We start from the raw sequence: 20,083 nt of genomic DNA, 5'->3' as shown, positions 1-20,083 counted from the left end.
GCCTACTTGTGAGCTCTGTCAAATAAATAAATAAAATCTTAAAAAAATAAAAAAATACAAAAGTTATATAAATAAAGCTTATAAATAAACTATTATTAAATCAAATATGGCTGTATATATTTTTGAGACAAAGAGTTAATTTTTTAAGACCCTAAACTTGAGAGTACTTAAGCTCTATTAAATTTCCCAGTTAAATATTTGCATTTTTCAAGGACTTGCAGTTCTCTCTCTAGTATTTTAAACATATAGAACTAAAAGTCTATACTATACCCTCATATATATACATGAATGTTCATCCTTACATAGGTAGCATATCTATACCTAAATATATTCTCACATGTATACTATTTGACTAATATTCTAAACATAAGAATTTATCATTTGTAACTTATGCAGACAAAATTTCATTGGAATAATGGTTAGAATAATGTGTTTCACAATATGCATTATACAGAGAAATACTGACAAAGGCATGAGAAGTTAAAATAAGATACAGGATGGTTTCCATTCATAAACATGTTGGAAATACTCAAGAATAAAATAAAACTAGCCATTAACTGATTCACTGAATGAGAAGAAATACACTTATTTTTATACTAGACATAAAATTGCAAATAATTTTTTCCTAAACATTTAAATAGTGATAGTTATCATTTTTAAATTTTTATTTAAAATTTAATTAGCTAGTATACAGTACAATATTGGTTTCAGGAGTAGAAATCAGTGATTCATCACTTACATACAATACCAAGTGCTCATCACAACAAATGTCTTCCTTAAGGCCCATCCCCCATCCAGCAAAATTATGGAATTCTTCATGAATTTACATGTCATTCTTGCATAAGGATCATGCTAATCTTCTCTGTATCATTCCTATTTTAGTATATGTGCTGCTGAAATGAACACTATCACTGGTTTTTATTTTAAACTACTTACCATATATGATATGTGTTTTTTTTTCTTAAATTCACCTACAGATTTTGTGATACTTAATCATACTAATGCATTCAAAATAAAATAAAAGGGACTTCTCTAATACAAGACAATGATAATTTTATTAGACCAACTCTCCTCCGGGAAGTAACAAGGTTCAGAAAAACAAACAAACAAACAAACAACAAACAAAAAATGCAGCCAGTGTTTATGGAGCCAAGATCATAGATAGAAGAGAAATAACAAGGTAAGACAAATTTTTCTTGCCACTTTTTCACCTAACACTCTTACATGCTTGCCAATTCAGAGCAAGGCACTGATACTAAACAGTAAGTTATGGTGAAAACCTTTTAGCAATCTCAGGGGGATAGAGAAAACAAACAAAACTGGAGGCCAGTACCACCAAGGGAAAAGAACTTGATAACCCGTAATCACAGAGCAAAGGGAACCACAAAGTGATCTCAAGATTCCTTGTGGTAATGTCCTTGAGACTCTTGCAAAATCCAAAATTTCTGCCTGAGTAAAAGGATAAGAAACCAAACAGAAGGAAGTTGATAAGAGGGGAAAATGCTTAAGAATAATTTTGAGAATCACACTGCATTTCAGGTTCTTCTAAGAGAAGAGGCCCCTGCAAACAACTTCAGTGTTTAAAGGAGATCCCAGAAGTGTTACCCTAAGGGTAAGGGAAAACTGGAGATAAATCACTATTCTGAAAGACTAAATCTCAGCCTCATTATATCCCAATCCCTCTCTGGAGTAAGGGTATCTAATCTTACTTTAGCTGTCAAATCAAAGAAAACTAATCCTATCTAATGGAGATCACCTCTATAATTTTTTATACTAAATATCCAGTATTCAATAAAAAAAATCCCAAGTAAATGCAAAGACAGAACCAAATGAGCAAACACCAAGAGAAAAAACAAAAAACAGAAACAGACCTATAGGTAATCCAAATATTGGTATTTTCATAAACAAACTTTAAAGTAACTGTTATTTAGGCAGTCAAGAATTACATGATTGAAAAATATCAATACCAAAATTAAGAACTCAATGGTTGAGTTTAATAGTAAATAGTACTCTAATGAAGGATTAGTGACTTAAAGATAACTATATAGAAAATATCCAAAAATTAAGTAGAGAGAAACCTATGAAAATTACAAAAATGAACATGAAAGTTATATGGATGTTTTAAATAAAGAAACAATGATGTGTACCATGCTTCAAATTAGAATTAGAATTAAAATCAAAGGACAAGTACAAAGGTGGCAATATCCTAGGAGATGACTCATCATTAACATGGATTTTTAAAAACTGAACAGGAGACACAATACAGGAAAAGAAGCTGCAAGTGGGGTAATAACCATTACAAAATTAAGAAGGAATAAGCTACCACGACACACCCAGAAAATGGCAACTCAATAAAACTGGAGTTTTAGGTGATTGATGGGAGGAGGAAAGAAGATAAAGCACAAAGGTAAGGATGCACCAAGAGCCTCATATACGCCATGCTTACTGAGTGGGACTTTATCTGGTAGACAAGCAGGAATCAAGTGTGACAAGACCTGCCCAAAAGCCTGGTGAAAACTCAGCTGGTCTACATGGTAGACCATGAGGCAATACTGATGGCTGTGTGTTCTGTTTGGACTCCCTGCTGGGGCTCAAATACCAGCACTGCCATTTCCTACTTCTAAACCCTAGTATAAGTTCTTTGATCTCCTTGTTCTCACCTCTGAGAGGAGGCAATAGAGCCATCCATCTTCTAGAGTGGTTATGAATATGTTAATACAAATAAAAAGCCTAAAACACTGCCTGGCACACAACAATAAACATTAGATATTATTAATGTTGTTGAGAAATTTAGTTCTCCTTCCCAGTAGAAAAGTAACATAACATAAAGCCTGATTAATGGAGGGTTGCCTGGGTGGCTCTGTTGATTGAGTGTCTGACTCTTGATTTTGGTTCAGGTCATGATCTCGGAGTCCTGGGATAGAGCTCCACATTAGGCTCCTTGTTCAGTGCTAAGTCTATCTGACCTTCTCCCTCTGCTCCCCGCCTCGTGTGCACATGCTCTCTAATAAATAAATAAATAAAACCTTAAAAAAAAAAAAAAAAAAAAAGTCTGGTAATGGAAATTGAGAAGCCTGAATACTATCTGCCTTAATAGCTACTAATCAGTTGGGTGACTTCAGACTTTTGGATTTTCTCAATTTCCAACTGCCCATTTGTAAAAAGACTACATGGTTCACGACTCTTTATTATTTTTTTTTCCAGTCACTGCTCCAGGATTTCAGCAGGCTTAATATGACTACTATGAAACAGATACTGATTTTTGTTCATGATTATGGATTTTCCAGTAGCACCTATTGGATTGATATTTAGCCAAATGGCAATGTTTTTGCTTTTCACATTTATTTACTTGTTTATAATATCTGTTTGAATTCTTAAGGGGGAAATTGAAAGGTGATTATTAATAAGAAAATACAGCCCAAAGGAAAATGTTAGCTTGTGGGGGAAAAAAATGTGTACTGACTACCGTTTTTCTGCTGTTAAAGCTTTGCGAGTCAACTAATTATGGAGTGTCTGATGATTATACAAAAACAGTTATGAAGCTTTGTACCTATCTAAAGGAATATTACCATGAGACTCTCATCATATCAGCACTATTGAACCAAGGAATGACAGGAGGGGTAAGGATGGGTGGGGGGAGCAGGGATCTGCCCCGGTGAGGAACAGCATATCATCACTGACATTATTTACAATTGCCAGCATATGGTGTACTAAAAAGCAGACTGCCTTTTAGTGAATCTTCTTGCTATTTTTAAATTCCCTAGAGATAATGAACTTCCTTATTACCTGCATCCAGGCCAGGCAGCTCTCACTGTTCCTGCTTTGTGATGCCACTGCTTATCAGTACAGGAAATCAATTATTTTATTATGGGAAAAATCCTAAGTGAAAAAAGTGGGAGGCAGATTTTTATACATAAGTTCAAGTATGATCTCAAGTATATTACATATCAACATTCAATTTCAGAGATCTACAGAAGGTGTTACAATGTATACACACACTTATGTGCATATACTTCCTGATCCAACCACTTCTCTTACAAGGAAGAAAACATCTAGATTTTATTTCCTTATCTCTGTCCCGTGTTTTTCCCCGTCTCATGACTTCCTACTGGCCACAACCACTGAACTTGTTTTGAAAGACCTCTACAATTTGATCCCAATCTACCCCTCCAACCAACCCATGCCTTTTTTTCAAAACCACACCACATTCCCTACTATCTGAAAATGCCAAATTTATCCACCCAAATGACCTGTGAAAAAAGTGACCTCCCAAGTGACAACTTTCCAGTATCTTATTCTGTCTTTCACTCACCTGACCCAGCATACGAGAGTTGCAAAATAATTGCCTTTGGGAGCCTCCATGTCTCAGCAGGTTATGTAAGTTCCTGCTTTATCAGGTCCTGTGTCAGCATCCAGCCAGCCAGCCTTCTTATCTCTCACTCTGTTATCTGCCCATTACTTCGTATCTGAATCTTATGTAAGTTACTTTTCATCCCTCACCTATAGCGTCTTCAGGATCAGGACTGATCTCCAAATCCAGTTTCTCTGTGTTTGGATTCAGAAGTGATTCCCAAATAGCTTTTCAGACATGTCTGTAGGTGTTGGTGGCTAGGTTACTGATCAACCATCCTGGGGAAGTGGTGAAAACAGGAACTTCCAGGCCTCTGTAATCTAGTCTCTGTGCTTCCTGATTCCAAATCTCTGATGACTGACCTTCAAATGACAATGCCATCATTCCAATTGCTCAGGCCAAAAATTCTGGAGTAATCTTATATTCTGTAAATTATTTCACACCTACATTTATTGTCTTCATAATATATCCAAAAACTAACCATCATTGCTGCCATCCTGACCCTCTAACACATCATCATCTCACACTTGAATTATTTTCAGAGCCTCTGATGTGCTTATTCTTGAGCCCAACAGTCATTTTCAATATTGAAGCCAGATGAACCCTTTAATATAGCATATTTGAAATTGATTGTATCTTTCTTTTGCAGCTCAAAATTCTCCAGTGGCTCCTAATTTTACATAGAGCGTAACAGTTCATGCGGGCCTCCGGGTTACTTCTCTGAACCCACCTACTCATGTCCCCGTTTTCCCGAGTCCACCAACTGGCATCCTTAATGGCATCCTTTACAAACAGGAAGCCCTGTCCCTGCCCTATAGCCTACCCTATGTCTAGCCCTCTCTGCTGCAAAGATATGCATGGCTCATTTCCTCTTTCTTCAACTGTTGCTTTCTTGATGAGGTACCCTCTGAGCACGCTATTTAAAATGCAGACTAACACCATTACCACTCTTAGTCCTCCTGACCCAACCATATTTGTGCTCAGTTTTTCTTTTTCTCCATAAGCATTTATTATGCTTATTATCTACCTCATTTGTACATAAGCTCCATTCATAGGCAAGGTTTCTTATATACTTTATCCTCTTCTGTATCCATAGAATTTAAAACAGTACTTGACATACAGTAGACATTAAATATTTGCTTGAATGAATGAACACACGGTCATATTTTTTTTACCTATAAGGTTGGGCAAAGACTGACTGATCCCACTCACAGCTGAAGCCTGAAGAAGCCAAAGGACAACATCATTACATGACTGTCCCTTCTCTTACTTCTTCAAATTTCCCCTGCATTTAAACTCAAGAGAACCCATTTCTTTTTAGTGCCTCCTGATGGAGTCTGTGTCCAAATCCTACATCTCATCAACTTAATCATAACCTTCTGTCAGTGGCTGGCACATTACTGTGACTTCTTCTTCTTTTTTTTTTTTTTAAGATTTTTTATTTATTTGTCAGAGAGAGAGAGAGCAGAAGCATGGAGAGCTGCAGGCAGAATAGGCAGAGGGAGAAGTAGGGTCCCTGTTGTGCAATGAGCCCAATGCAGAACTCGATCCCAGGACCCTGGGATCATGACCTGAGCTGAAGGCAGATGCTTAACCAGCTGAGCCACCCAAGAGTCCCACATTACTGTGACTTCTAATAGCAAGCCCATAATGGCTTTGCATTTGGTTCACTTAGAAATCAGTGCTTCTACATCTCCACCATCTAGTGTTAATCCTAGAGCCTCTCCACGGTATCTTCTAATACCTCCATTTAGGAATAGGATGTCATCACTGCTTTCCAATTATGGTCATTTTGGAGTCATACCTATCACAAAAAAGCAGATTATCCATCAGTAAAATATGGATGATAAAAGTATGTAAATGACAGTGTAGTTGTGAAGGTCACTTTAAGGTAATGCAGGTGAAGTGCTTAGCACAGTGCTTGACACATAGATGCTCGGTATATATTACCAGATACTGTTACTAGATTACATAACAGAAATCCATTACTCAAAACCAGATCCCACTTTTAGTCCTGACGATAAAAGCCAACAATTTTTTTTCAAAATAATTTCAAGAGTGACTAGTTTAAAAAAAGAATAATTAATATAGGGTTGCCTGGGTGGCTCGGAGGGTTAAAGCCTCTGCCTTCAGCTCAGGTCTGATCCCAGGGTCCTGGGATGGAGCCCCACATAGGGCTCTCTGCTCAGCAGGGAGCCTGCTTCCCCCTTCTCTCTCTGCCTGCCTCTCTGCCTGCTTGTCCTCTCTGTCAAATAAATAAAATCTTTAAAAAAAAAAAAGAAGAATTAATATAAAAATATAAAAGTACACACCACAGAATGAATCTGTGGCAACTATAGAAGGGCAGGCTGAATCCTTTAAATACAAAATGTCAGTCTGGTGTTACAGCCCTCATCATCTCAAAAGGCTCCCACAGCAAAGGGCCATTACATTTTACATCTCATTAGAGGGACAGATAAGTAAAAGACAGTTATATCCTCTTATTCTCATGAAAGTGAACTTTTGATAAGAGGCCCCAATGTGCACTTGAGGTCTTAACCTTATCTCATTTAGCCTCAAGGTATGTTTCATTTATTACATTTTAAACAAGAATGCCTACAAAGTCAAGTTATCTTCCCTCTGCCCCTGTTCTTTTCAACCCTGCTGCAAAGAAGTACCATATGCCTTCTTCTCCTCTGTGGTTATTTTTCTAGCTTGGCCCTAAACGATCTGAGTTTGGGCACCTGGGTGGCTCAGTCTGTTAAATGTCTGTCTTCCGTTCTGGTCACAATCCCAGGGTCCTGGGATGGAGTCTCACATCTGGCCTCTGGCTCAGCGGGGGAGCCTGCTTCTCCCTCTGTCTGCTGTCCCCCCTCCTTGTGCTCTGACAAATAAGTAAATAAAATCTCTAAAATGAATGAATGAACGAATGGATGAATGTGTGTTAGGTGTCATGTATGACATGTCAACTACCTCACAGGGAGCCTATGAGAGTATTAGCAACTCCATTTTACAGGTGGGGAAAAAAAAAGCTCAGAGAGGTTGTAGTATAACAGCCAATACAAACAGCTGTTTGAGCTGGATTAACCCAGCTCTAACTGACCCCAAGATTCAGAGCCTTCATACCCTGAAGACTCTTTAAAAAAAAAAAAAAAAGCATCATTTGAAATTTGGTCATCTGAAAAGAAAGAGCAAAGAAGCTACAGTATTTTTGTCCATGTAACTTTTCAAGTCAACAAAGGAAGCCCAAAACTTGATCTTGCAATATGGTCAGAGTCTCTACATGGTGTCTTCTCTCCTCCCCACCTCCCTTAAGCAGTTGTGTTAAAAACTGTATACTGTATCATCAGACTTACTGCTAATAGTATAGGAAGGGGGCAGGTAAATGAACTGGGGAGAATGTGGAAAGTGTTCTCTCCCTGTATGGCACAGGAGCTCCGTGCAGAGAGCAACAGTTCGCACAGCAAAGCCTGTGCACTTTTAACAAGATCTCGCCCTCTCCCAATCATACACACAAATGTCACAGGATAAAAAATGTTATTAAATCGGACTACACACACACTTCCTAGGAAAAAAAAAAAAAAACACATTTTGACTCAAGTTCAAAGAATGAAAAGATTCACAGTGAGAGCGGCAAGAGGGAGGGCAGAGAGGAAATTCTTAATAAAAATTGGGAGCATCCGGGCAGGGATGATCCTAGCCTAATAAAAGCCCTGATAAATAGATTAATATCACTTAGTGGGCAGGATATGACCACAAAAATCATGCAGATGGAAGTGACACACTAGGACACAAAAAAATATTCATATAATGGACTAATTCAGCAAGGAGTATACCATATTGAAATAATCTTGAATTGGAAAGCACTGTTAGAGATCTGGACAGAAACACTAGATTTTAAAAACACCGAAAGGCTTTGCTTCATATCTTTCACCACATAAATGAAGATACCTGGGGAGGTACTATGACCTGTTCAGTCTCTGACTAGTTAGTGGTAGACCCCTGGTAACAGAGCTTCTAGTCTAGCACTCCCTTTACAATGCCAGGCAAATCCCAGGAAAAGCCCCAAGGACTGTTCACCTTCCCATTTGTGGCCATGGGCCAATTGTTGGTTAATATTTCTCTGTATTACTAATAGTTCCCCAGGCCATAACAGCCACACCCAACAGCAGTGACTCAGGAGAGACAGTACTGAACACCTCAGGAACTACTCTGCCCTAATTCTCACTAGATTCATGCTTATGTGTCTTCTTGAGTCCCTGTTTCACAAGAGTAAGATTCATACCTCACAGAAGAGAGCTAGCCTACACTAAGGAACCAGATGAAAAGAGCATTCTGATTAAGCATTCCCATATTGAAGACTATCAGAAATCGTAATTTTTGGGATATCCGCAGAGAGACTACAAGAAAAATTACCTTAATGAAAGATTACTTTTTAAAGTAATTAGAGAGGATACTTTCATAAGAGGTGTTCACAGTAATTAGGAATACACGCATGTATCATCTTGGGAACACCTCTTGAGAGACAAGTAATTACCTGGGAAAAGTCTTGCTAGATGCTATCAGATGATATAAAGTTGACCTGAATATAATTATGGCAACCACATAGAGAAAAATAGGAAGAAGTTAGAAAAAAGAGCCAGTCAATAAAAATATGGCATATTTAGGGCACAAGTAAGAAGTTATTCCTCAACAGGATTCTGAGCTATTTTCTGGTATGGAAAGAAGTTATTCCTAATTGGATTTTCCCAAAGGAAAATTCTCTAATGACAAAGTAAGCAGACATACAAAGAAAAAACACACAAAAGGAAAAAGCAAGAACATAAAACAAAAAACCTCTATACAACTTTTATTCAAGTTTTTTTTTTGTTTTTTTTTTTTTGTTTGTTTTTTAATTTGACAGAGAGAGAAAGAGCAGCAGAGGGAGAGAGAGAAGCAGACTCCCCACTGAGTAAGGAGCCCAATGTGGGACTCAATCCCAGGACTCAATCCCCTCCCTGAGCTGAAGGCAGACCCTTAACTGACTAAACCACCCAGTGCCCACCTTTATAAAATTTCTGAGTGACAACTGGCAAAAACAAAATGAGTAAATTAAAAGAAAATCTATGGATCTTTGAAATACTATAAAGATTATATTTTGCTTGTAAAATAGAGTGATTCAGAGACTGCCTCACTTGAGATAGAAACAAGAGCATATAAATCAGTGAAATTTAAAAACAAAGTATTTCCAATAAAGATAGATATGATATACTTTCATTTTTAATTCCTTTTTCAAGGGACTAGAAGGTTAATTTGGTAGTCAGACTTCCAATGCTTGGACCTTTAAGAGAAGTGCTTTTTTGATTCTTTTCATTATTTTAAGATTTTTCCATGATTTATTTATTTGTTTATTTTTAAGTTTTTTTTTGGTTTGGTTTTTTTTTTTTTTTTTTGTAAGTACTTTCTGTCAATTGCAAACAGGACAGTGAAAATGCACTTAAATTATTCTCTGAGATTACTTTCCTTGGGTTCTGCTTTGCCAGTTCCTTGCCCTACTTGTTTGGCTTCATATCTCAATAGTTTCATAATATTGATTAAAGAATCTCCCTAAGAAATCTAAAGGCAAGAAAATTTATTCTATTCATTAAAATATATATTACTCAAACACTTTATGGAAAAAATACCATCTTCTTTATAATGCTATGACAATTCACTGAGAGTTATCCAATAAAGAGAATTTGCCTTCTGAAAATAATTTGAAAACAGAAAGTTGACCCTGATAATAAGCTTCCTTTGATTCCAAAGATTATGAGAATCTGACTTATCTGCTAAGTAAATAACAGTCATAAAAACCACACTTAATCTACAAAGCAATGTGTTCTGATGAAATTTTACTTCAAAATAATATTTGCTCTTCTTATTTTAAATTTTTTTCACAAGACTTTGTCCAGTTATGGGCTAAAGAGTGTAACATTTTGTAAAAATTAGTTCAATAGCTTTTTCTTTTCTGGATATTGGATCCTTCAAAATTCATTAAATGGACATAGTGACACACAAAGATATTTCCAAAAGACTGGAGAAATACCTTACATACATATATAGACAACTTGACCTCAATATTTAATGCATCTTGGCAGAAATCAAGATGTTCTCCAACACTTTTGGAAAACAAAACAAAACACTATGTTATGTAGTATGTTTTATATTCAAATGCACAAGGTTCAAATAATTCTTTCTTGGAATATATATACATAAAATCCAATAAAGGTAAAATTCTCCCTCTAATTTCATGCTGCTTCGATTTTGTGGAAGAGAAACAGAACATTAGATCACTATTTTACAGTATGGACTTCACGTTTCTCATCTTGCCAATGTAAGTGGGAGCTCCCAGCAGACAATGACCAGGCAAAGGATATTACTTTTAGAGGCTCACTAAGTAAATAGCCGCCACATTAGAAAGAAAGAAAAACACATCAAACAGTCATGACTGATGTTCAGTTTCCAGTGAGTGCTAGCCCGCGAACTTAAGATATCTCCTGAATTTCATTTTTTACCACAGAAATACAATGCTCCAGAGAAAACTAGCTGGGATGTAGGCTCATGAATTCATAACTAAGTTTACCATAATAATAATCTTAGTCTTCAGTGATGTTTCAAATGTTCAGTTTTTATTATAGTCCAAAAACATACTGTCTCTTGAAACAGAAATTAGCAAATGTTATAGTACTTGATATCTGCTATTCTACCTTTACAAGAATTCATATATATTCTTGGCTTTTGTTCTATTGTTTTACAAAAATACAATTATATAACATGTCCACAGAGCATAGGATGGTAGTGTTAAAAATACTCGGGGCACCTGGGTGGCTCAAAGGGTTAAGTGACTGTCTTCGGCTCAAGTCATGATCCCAGAGTCCTGGGATTGAGTCCCACATTGGGCTCCCTGCTGTTTCTCTCTCCCTCTGCTGCTCCCCCTGCTTGTGCTCTCTCTCTCTCTCTCTGTTAAGTAAATAAATAAAATTAAATAAATAAATAAATAAATAAAATTTTAAGAAAAATAAAATAAGATAAAAATACTCATGGTTCAATTCAGAATATTCAACTAACAGTTTAATTCATTCAGTATGTTTGGACCCCTACCATGTATCTGATTTTATAGGTAATTTTTAACAAATAGACTAGATTAGTACTTTCTTTCATGTAACTGCTAAGTTTATGGCTAAAAGCCAGGTTATTTGAATTCAAAAGGCATGGGGGGAAAAAGTCACCTTACTTTTGCAAAGTCCACATTTGACATTAGCCTCAGAACACTGCGTTTCCCGAACATGATTGGAAGGCTTTTAGTTGCCTATCTTGCAAACGATAATGTCACTGAGAATTTCTAGAGTCTTATACTTCTGTACTTCATAAAAAGCAAGCTTTTGGAGCATTTCTGGGTCTTAGTGACATGAAACAAAGCAATGTCATGTATGTGTGGATCCTCAGGTCTCTTCTAGATCTACATTTCTATATTGCATGGCATCTGTAAGAAACAGATACCTTAGGGATGCCTGGGTGGCTCAGTTGTAAAGTGTTTGCTCAGGTCATGATCCCAGGTTCCTGGGACTAAGCCCTGCTTTGGGCTCTGCTCCCTGCTCAGCGGGAAGCCTGCTTCCCCTCCAACCCAACTCCCCCTGCTTGTGTTCCCTCTCTCGCTCTCTGTCAAATAAATAAAACCTTTAAAAAAAGAAAAAAAAAAAAAAAAAAGAAACAGACACTTTATAGTGAAAAATCATAACTCCTTAACCATCCTTTTTAAAGCTCTAGGTCGGGTTCAATAAACAGCTTAGGTAATTTTGTTGTCATCTCAAAATTGTCTATCACGGTACTGATTACCTAGCAAACACTCAAACACTTGATTGATCTAAAGAAAATTTCTACAGTTTTATTCAAGCCCTAAAAAAGAATTTCTGAGATTTATAAGGCAATATAAATATTTAATAAAGAGCACAGAGGCCTAAAAGGCTAAGTACTTCAGGACCTTACCTCAGAATTTTACATTGTCATGCCTGATTTTATACCGTTTCCACACAACTGAGGAAAATAAATAAATAAATCTATGGTTTATTTAATAGTGTAAACTATGTCCAGAGCAAGAATCAAGGTTCAGTCCTTTTGAGTACAAAAATATTTCACCAGATTTCCCAATAACATATTTCCGTTCAGAGACTAAGGAAAACGTGAGTGCTTTTAACTCAACGAATGTATCACATCAGCTTGTTGCCAGTTCATATGCCTTCATAAGCAGAAGAAGGTACATTAAAAGACAGAAATCTCCTGTAGCAGGGACCTAACCACTTTGTTAAATATAACAAGATATGGGAAGTACAACTCTCCTATGTACTCATGTGTATTTTCTGAGAATAATAGGCATGGTCCACACATACAGAGATTCTTTTATCATACCCGCTATATTACTCTGGTGCATTTTCCACATATTTCATATTTTTCGTTTAGAGTGGAATGAATAAGTTACGGGGATGAAAAGTACAACATAGGGAATATAGTCAATGGTATCATAATAGTGTTGTATGGTGGTAGTAGACAGTACACTTGTGGTGAGCACCAGATAAGGCAGACTTGTTCAATCACTACGTTATACACATTGAAACTAGTGTCACATTGTGTGTCAACTCTACTTTGATGAAAAAAAATTCACTTAAAAATTTCATTTAGAAATGAAAATATTACCTTTCTTGCTTCTTTGATCATCTTCCGAATAGTTTCCTTAATTGTAAGTAATTGTGCTCTCGGTGGATGAAAGAGGAGGTCTATATGGGTGCCCCCTAAGAGTCCCGGCATCACATACGGCCAGCCCAAGTCAAGATTTGGAGCTTCCACATCGGACTCAATGGGCCAGTAAGTCCCTGAAGAGGAGGTATCATCGTAGGAGTTATCAGTACCGTGAGCCGTAGTTTGTGCAACTTTCTGGACATTTTTCAGAATATAATTAATTTCTTCCTCAGCTAGAAAGTCTGATACTCGTTCCTTGGCAAGAAATTCTTGGTATGCTTCTAACCCATGTTCAATGAGTGCATCAATGGCTACTCGATACCATTCCTTGTAGTGAGGCTCAATGTAATTGTCTGATTTACACTCATCATTCAATGAGGACAGCATCGATGAGGTTTCCATGATTCCAAGTGTCTGACAACAGCACTTTCAAATGTCCATTGGTACAATAATGAGAGGTATCTGGCTATCTGAAAGGAAGAACATGAAGATCAGTTAGAATTCTGTAATGATATTTTTTTGTGATCCAAATCAACCAACAGTTTTGCATTTATTCATTTCTACGACCGATAGTAACTCAATAGGACATACACTTCACATCCAAAGTGTCATTAATTGCACCATAATTCACATACATATTACAAATAAACTGAACAGATTTCCTTTTACAAGCCACTAGTTGGTTTTTCTTTTCCAAGGTACCTCTACTTAGTTTCTCACTTAAGAAAAAATACCTTCCTTTCTCTGACATCCAGAAAGGTCACCTTTCTTCATTTTAATCTGGGACTACAAATGGTCCTATCAGTTTCTATACATTTTCTTAATTTGGGTTTTACAGTATTTTAAAATAGAATACAATCAGTACCTGGCCATCCATGAATGTAAGTTTTTACTAAGTACCTGTTACGCATATACTCACATACTAATGGAATATAGAAAGCATGAAATACTTGCCTTCCAGAAATATATTAATTAGCTGAAGAGCCGAAACATACACACAAAACTGTTACCACTTTGTACAAAGCCATATATTGCTAAGGGCCAAAATGAGTACTGTCTATAGTCAATGCTTTCAGATTAAAGCAAGTAGAAATCAATACAGAATAAAGTATTTACGTATATCCCTGTGCAGAATATAGGCTTCAGCTGAACCTAGGGTGATAAGTAAGAATGTGATCAGGCAGCAAGAAGGAATGTTTTAACCCCACACAAGAGTGAAAAACATAGCAAAAGCACGGAACAGGTATGAGCTTGATACATTCATGAATTAGTTAAAAACAAAAACAAAAACAAAACTGCTGGAAAGCAGGCTCCTTTCACTAGGAACAAACGGGACAAATTTGAAGAGACACAATGGAGCCAGGTGTGGAGGGACACAGGAGACTTTTGTGATTCAACAAAACCAGTCTTGAAAACAATTAGTCTGGCAGTATCAGGGGAATGGAGGGGAGACAAGTAGCTAAATCTTTCAGTGTTCAAACACCCAGTTAAGTAGTGACAAGAATATTCAAGAGCTGATTCAAAGTAAGAACTCCTGAGATTTGACGGTTTGACAGCATTTAGGTGATAAAGAAATTTATCATAGCCAAGATAATTCAGGGATTTCTCTTAGGAATTCAAATCTGCCTAACCAAGCTCATACCCCAACCCTCACAATGCCCACCAACTGTCATTCATTCAGTCCTTCACTGTGTAAGATGCCACACCAGACTTTATCTTGATCAAATAAGGGACTTTCCAATCTTTGAAGTCATGTTCTCCGTTGTATAGATGCAAACAAAATTCAGCTCCATGATGTGCTACAAGCACTGAAAGACTAATTTGACCAAAAACATCTTTGTCAAGGGCCCTGCCCTAATTTAAAATTTTCCACTTAACCCAGCTTTTTCAGACTCAGGACTATGGAAACTCAAACCTGATTTGAGAGGGTAACCCACAAAGCCATTATCCAGTATTAACTCCTCAGCTCAAAAGATGCAACCAGTCACTAATCATACAGAGACGTTGTCAGGAAATGGGAAACAGGGCCACAAGTTTTGTTGAAAGGGTGGGGAGAACAGAAAAGGTTCAGCACACATACTAAGGCAGAGCTAACAAACACGGAAGATAAAAGGATCCACTTAGCTCTTTTAGTGGAGACAATCCTGTCCCTATCCCTAGGCTCAAAATTTTTACCAACAAAGTCCAAAAGTATAGTGAGCCTAACGATTAAATTGATACAAGAAAACAAAACAAGACATGTTTATGTTACTGGCATGTTCTGGGTAGAAGCCAGGGATGTTGTTAAACCTACTTCCATACACAGGACAGTCACCTGCATTAAGAAATTACCTGACCCAAAATGTCTATGGGGCCATGTTTGAAAAGTCTTCATCAAGCTGTTCACTTAATATGCATGGTATCATACTACTAATTAATGACCTTTTCAATGTACATTAAAGTTCTTTTTTGTACCTACACTGGACTCATTTTTAACAAAGACATTAGGTTTTAATTTACTTGACAGAATCAATCCATTGGATTATTGGATTATAGTATAGTTCCCTAAGGTTTACTGAGGTGGGGTGTTCATTTAATAATTCCGGTTCATGTAGGGACAGCATCCAGTGAGCCCATGAAAATCACATCTAATATTTGTAATTGCTTAAGACAGTAGTTAATTACTGGTTGTTTACAAAAATCTTTAATTTTCTTAGCAGTTATTTCCTAAATTTTAAAATGTAACTTTTGAACGCCTGTAACATGAGAAGCTAAATACCTATTATCTATGTAGAAGCTAAAATGCATGAAGTGCTTTAAAAAACTGTATTGATGGGGCACCTGGGTGGCTCAGTGGGTTAAGCCTCTGCCTTTGACTCAGGTCATGAACCCAGGGTCCTGGGATCAAGCCCCACATCGGGCTCTCTGCTCAGCGGGGAGCCTGTTTCCTCAACTCTCTCTCTGCCTGCCTCTCTGCCTGCTTGTGATCTCTGTCTGTCAAATAAATAAAATCTAAAAAAAAAAAAAGAAGGTTTAAATTTAAAAAACAAACAAACAAACAAACAAAACCTGTATTGATTCCCAAGCTTTATCTAGGTAAATATGTACATTGCAACTATAAAAAAAAAAATCACTCAAGTTATGCATAAACTGCAAAACCAGAGACATCAAAAAGGACCATGAACATAAAATAAACCCATGAAGACAAAGACACACAGTTAATTATGAAGGGAAAAAAAAAAACTGAAGATGAAAAAAAGTAAAACACCACAGGACTCATCAAATGGCAATGCCAGATACAAGCAGAAAATCACGTCATGGAAAAAAATGCAACAGCTATGAGCATGTAAGTTGAGATATTATGTAACAGAGCTAAGACAAAAAATAAACAAGCTTGACGCTGTCCTGCTAGAGAAGCTACACCCTCTAACAACTGTCTAGAAATACACATTTGTCACAAGAGCTGTTTACAAGGGATAAATGTGAAAGAACCATTTACAAACAAATTTTAAGGGAGACCAGTAAGGTAATGGCACTTGCATAAATGGGTATTGCAATAAAACAGCACCTGTATTTAGTTACAGATCAAATATAGCACTCTCAGGAGTTCACTCCCTGAACATTGGAAGGGCTTAATTTGAGGACAAAATTAATTGGGTATGCCTTTAAACATGTAAAGGTTCATTATTTTATTAATAACCATTAAAAACTCCTAAAAAGTATATAAGCATACATAACAGAGTTAATGAGTAGAGCAAAATAAAATTTCACTATGATATAAAAGCTAAACCGACCACTGGTCTCATCTGCCTGTAAAGTGACTCATTCCAAGAAAATAGGCTTATAAAATACGGGATTCAAATCCATGCCTCAAAAGCATTACAAATTTATTTGATATTGAATCTTTGGTGTCATTTGTGGAAGTATAAATTCCAAAGGTATTAAACATTAGAATTCAACTCATAGGCTACTCTGGAAAACATTTTGGCAGTTTCATTATAAAATAAAATATGCAAACAACATACTTGTTTATGGTTTCTGATCTGAGAAGCTTCATTGAAAAGACTCCTGAAAGAACAGGTCAACAGAAAAAAAATGCTCCAAAGAGAAATTACAACTTCCTTAAATATACAAGTAGATGACCCAAGGTCAAGATTCTGAAAGAAACACAAAAAGGATCACAGCTGCTGGTATCTCTGAGGTACCTTTTCCAGCCTCTGTCTTAGGCTGTTTCTATTCTACTCCTAAATGCTCTTATGGGTTAAATAATGTCTTCTAACAAGGTATGTTCAAGTACAAGCCCTCAGTACCCGTGAATGTGATCTCATTTGGAAACAGGGTCTTCTTTGCAGATGTAATCCAGTTAGGATGAGGTCATATTTAATCCATGGTCCACAACAGTTGAAAATTATGTATCTTTTTTCCTTGAATTTTTAGCTACCAAGATTGTGTTTGACTTTGAATTTGATTGTCCAAAATTTAAGATGGCAATTAAAACATTAAAGATATTATATTAAAAATTTTACTATAATTGTCAAGCTGCCAAGTACAATTTGATATCAAATTTTGGCATCCAAACTTTTAAAAAAAAATTCTCAGCTGGCTTTATAATAATACTTACAACAAGATAGCCCAACAGTACCAATTACAGTCTTCCACAGGGTCTGATTTTCTACAGGCCCAGGAATACATGAACACACAGCACACACAGTTACTAGGTTCTAAAAGCAAATATCTCCATTTGTAGATCACAGATGGAATCACCCATCTCATCCAAGTCATGAAAATGAAACTAAATGCCTCCAAGTCACTTTATAAATCCCAAATAAAAATTCCACTTGCTCAATATCTAAACATTTTTTAATCCTTTAATTTCTTTTAATCAGGCAATGGTATGACTTTACTGATTTCATAGTATCAAAGTACTTAATTCCAGGGTTTGTTTGTATTACCTGTTACTCAATATATTTTCCATCCTCAGTGTAAATTATAGTCTAGGCATAAGAATACAAAAGCCCTCAATATATATGAACAATATTAAAACATACCTATTCACTGTCATTTGGAATCATGAAGTAATTCTGCAGAGAAATTCATAGGGAAAAAAAAAAATAAACCCTTTTCTTGGAGAGCATATACTGTATAGTCAAACTTTAGAGGACTACTCTATGCATGGCTTAAAATGCAAGTGGAATTAAAACAAATTACTGTTTTACCAACACCTAAACTACTCCTGAATTGCATCTATCATGACACAAGCATTCCAGAAACTCCAATGGATGAGATAAGGTCATCCTAATGGGGTGGAATCTTGTGCTGTAAACTGTTTCATCTTGTCCTGATCTTGATCAATATATGTAACAATCATCCAGATGAATCAAGAGAAACACATTTGATACAGTTGGCAGAAATAAACAGCATTTGCATTAGTTGCCAGAATTAATACACAACATGATCTTAAACTGGTGAAACAATATTTCAACATGAATGAGATTAAATCTAATAAAATAAATGTAAAAGTTTTAATTTACATTAAAAATTAAACACACAGGGATACCCAGGTGGCTCAGTTGGTTAAGAGTTTGCCTTCAGCTTAGGTCATGATCCCAGGGTCCTGGGATCGAGCCCCACATCGGGCTCTCTGCTCAGTGGGGAGCTTGCTTCTCCCTCTCCCTCTGCTCTTTGACCTGCCTGTGCTCACATCTCTCCTCTCTCTCTCTCAAATAAACAAACAAACAAACAAACAAATAAATATTTAAGAATTAACCATACAAGTATAGGATTGAGCAGAGTTGAGGTAGATTATGTCACAAAGAAGAGCTGAAAAATTAGAGGGTTTAATCCAAAGAGAACACTAACAGAGACACAGGAGAGCAGTCTTTTTTTTAAAGATTTTATTTATTTATTTGACAAGAGAAAGATCACAAGGAGGCAGAGAGGCAGGCAGAGAGAGAGGGGAAAGCAGGCTCCCTGCTGAGCAGAGAGGCTGATGCAGGGCTTGATCCCAGCACCCTGAGATCATGACCTGAGCTGACGGCAGAGGCTTAACCCACTGAGCCACCCAGGTGTCCCAGAAAAGCATCTTTTAACTGCATGAAGGGGGAAAGTAGGGTTGAGTGACAAATCGATGGTTAGCTCAGGGACACAGAGGGGCTGAGATGGCTAAAGTTATGCCTTTCGCTCTGCCACATATGGTGTTCAGATTTTGGTCACAAAATTTCAGGGCTCTAAGCTACATGTCCCTTACTAGGAAAATGGGTAAAATAACGGTACTGACTGCAAAGGGACTAAATGAGATAAAAGCCCTCAACTCTGTATCAGCCATAAAGACTGCTAAAATAGGTAATAATGAAAGATGACTTCAAATACTTCCATTTTGATCTCAGTGAGTACTTTGTAATTGATTAAATTCTTCTTCCCAGCTTATCTTTTAACTCAAGCAAAAGACCCTTCAGGCAAAGCATCCCGTGATGGTAACTGAAATTAGCCCTCAAGCAATGAGGACTGCCCTGAGCCAGTGACACCCGCCATGATTGACCCCAAGACAGTTATGGACCTGACCTTTCTTACCCACCTGCAGGTACCCACTGGCCTTTGTCCCACATTTTCCTTATATAAACCTGGAGGTATTTTCAGCACTTTGGAGACGGTCTTTGAGGAGCTAGTCCACTGTCTCCCTGGTGGTGGCCTCACGGAAATAAACTCCGTTCTCATTTCCCTACCACTACTGTCTCTGCCTTTGGACTTTGTCAGCAGCGAGTGGCCAAACCTGGTCTGTTTGGGAACTTGGAGCCAGGCACTCTTGCCCCACACCATGGTTATAGCAATATAGAGGAGAATTTTACTTAATAATATGGTTGGAGCACCAAGGGGCTCAGTCCTTAAGCATCTGGCTTCAGCTCAGGTCATGATCCCAGGGTTCTGGAACTGAGCCCTCCTCTGGGCTCCCTGCTCAGCAAGAAGCCTGCTTCTCTGTCTCCCACTTCCCCTGCTTTTGTTCCCTCCCTCCCTCTGTCAAATAAA

At 37.1% G+C, this 20,083-nt stretch overlaps 1 protein-coding gene and 1 non-coding gene across 3 annotated transcripts in view; both read right to left on the bottom strand.

Annotated features, from left to right (window-relative positions):
• FAM83B (family with sequence similarity 83 member B) overlaps window positions 1-20,083 on the bottom strand; it is an 81,296-nt gene that overhangs the window by 50,505 nt on the left and 10,708 nt on the right. For both annotated transcript variants that reach the window (XM_004772411.3, XM_004772410.2), the window contains exon 2: window positions 13,040-13,551. In XM_004772411.3, coding sequence (XP_004772468.1) covers window positions 13,040-13,483 — 444 coding nt within the window. In that variant the 5' untranslated portion in view covers window positions 13,484-13,551. The remainder of the gene's footprint in view (window positions 1-13,039; window positions 13,552-20,083) is intronic.
• Window positions 800-906, bottom strand: LOC123389541. The gene has a single exon (XR_006604156.1). It is a non-coding gene; the product is annotated as a U6 spliceosomal RNA (small nuclear RNA).

This window comes from Mustela putorius, unplaced genomic scaffold (assembly GCF_011764305.1).
Source record: "Mustela putorius furo isolate JIRA1106 unplaced genomic scaffold, ASM1176430v1.1 tig00003983_pilon_pilon_pilon, whole genome shotgun sequence".
Classification (NCBI taxonomy): Eukaryota; Metazoa; Chordata; class Mammalia; order Carnivora; family Mustelidae; genus Mustela; species Mustela putorius.
Note: the sequence above shows the minus strand (reverse complement) of the source record. Positions and strands in the feature narration are given on the sequence as shown.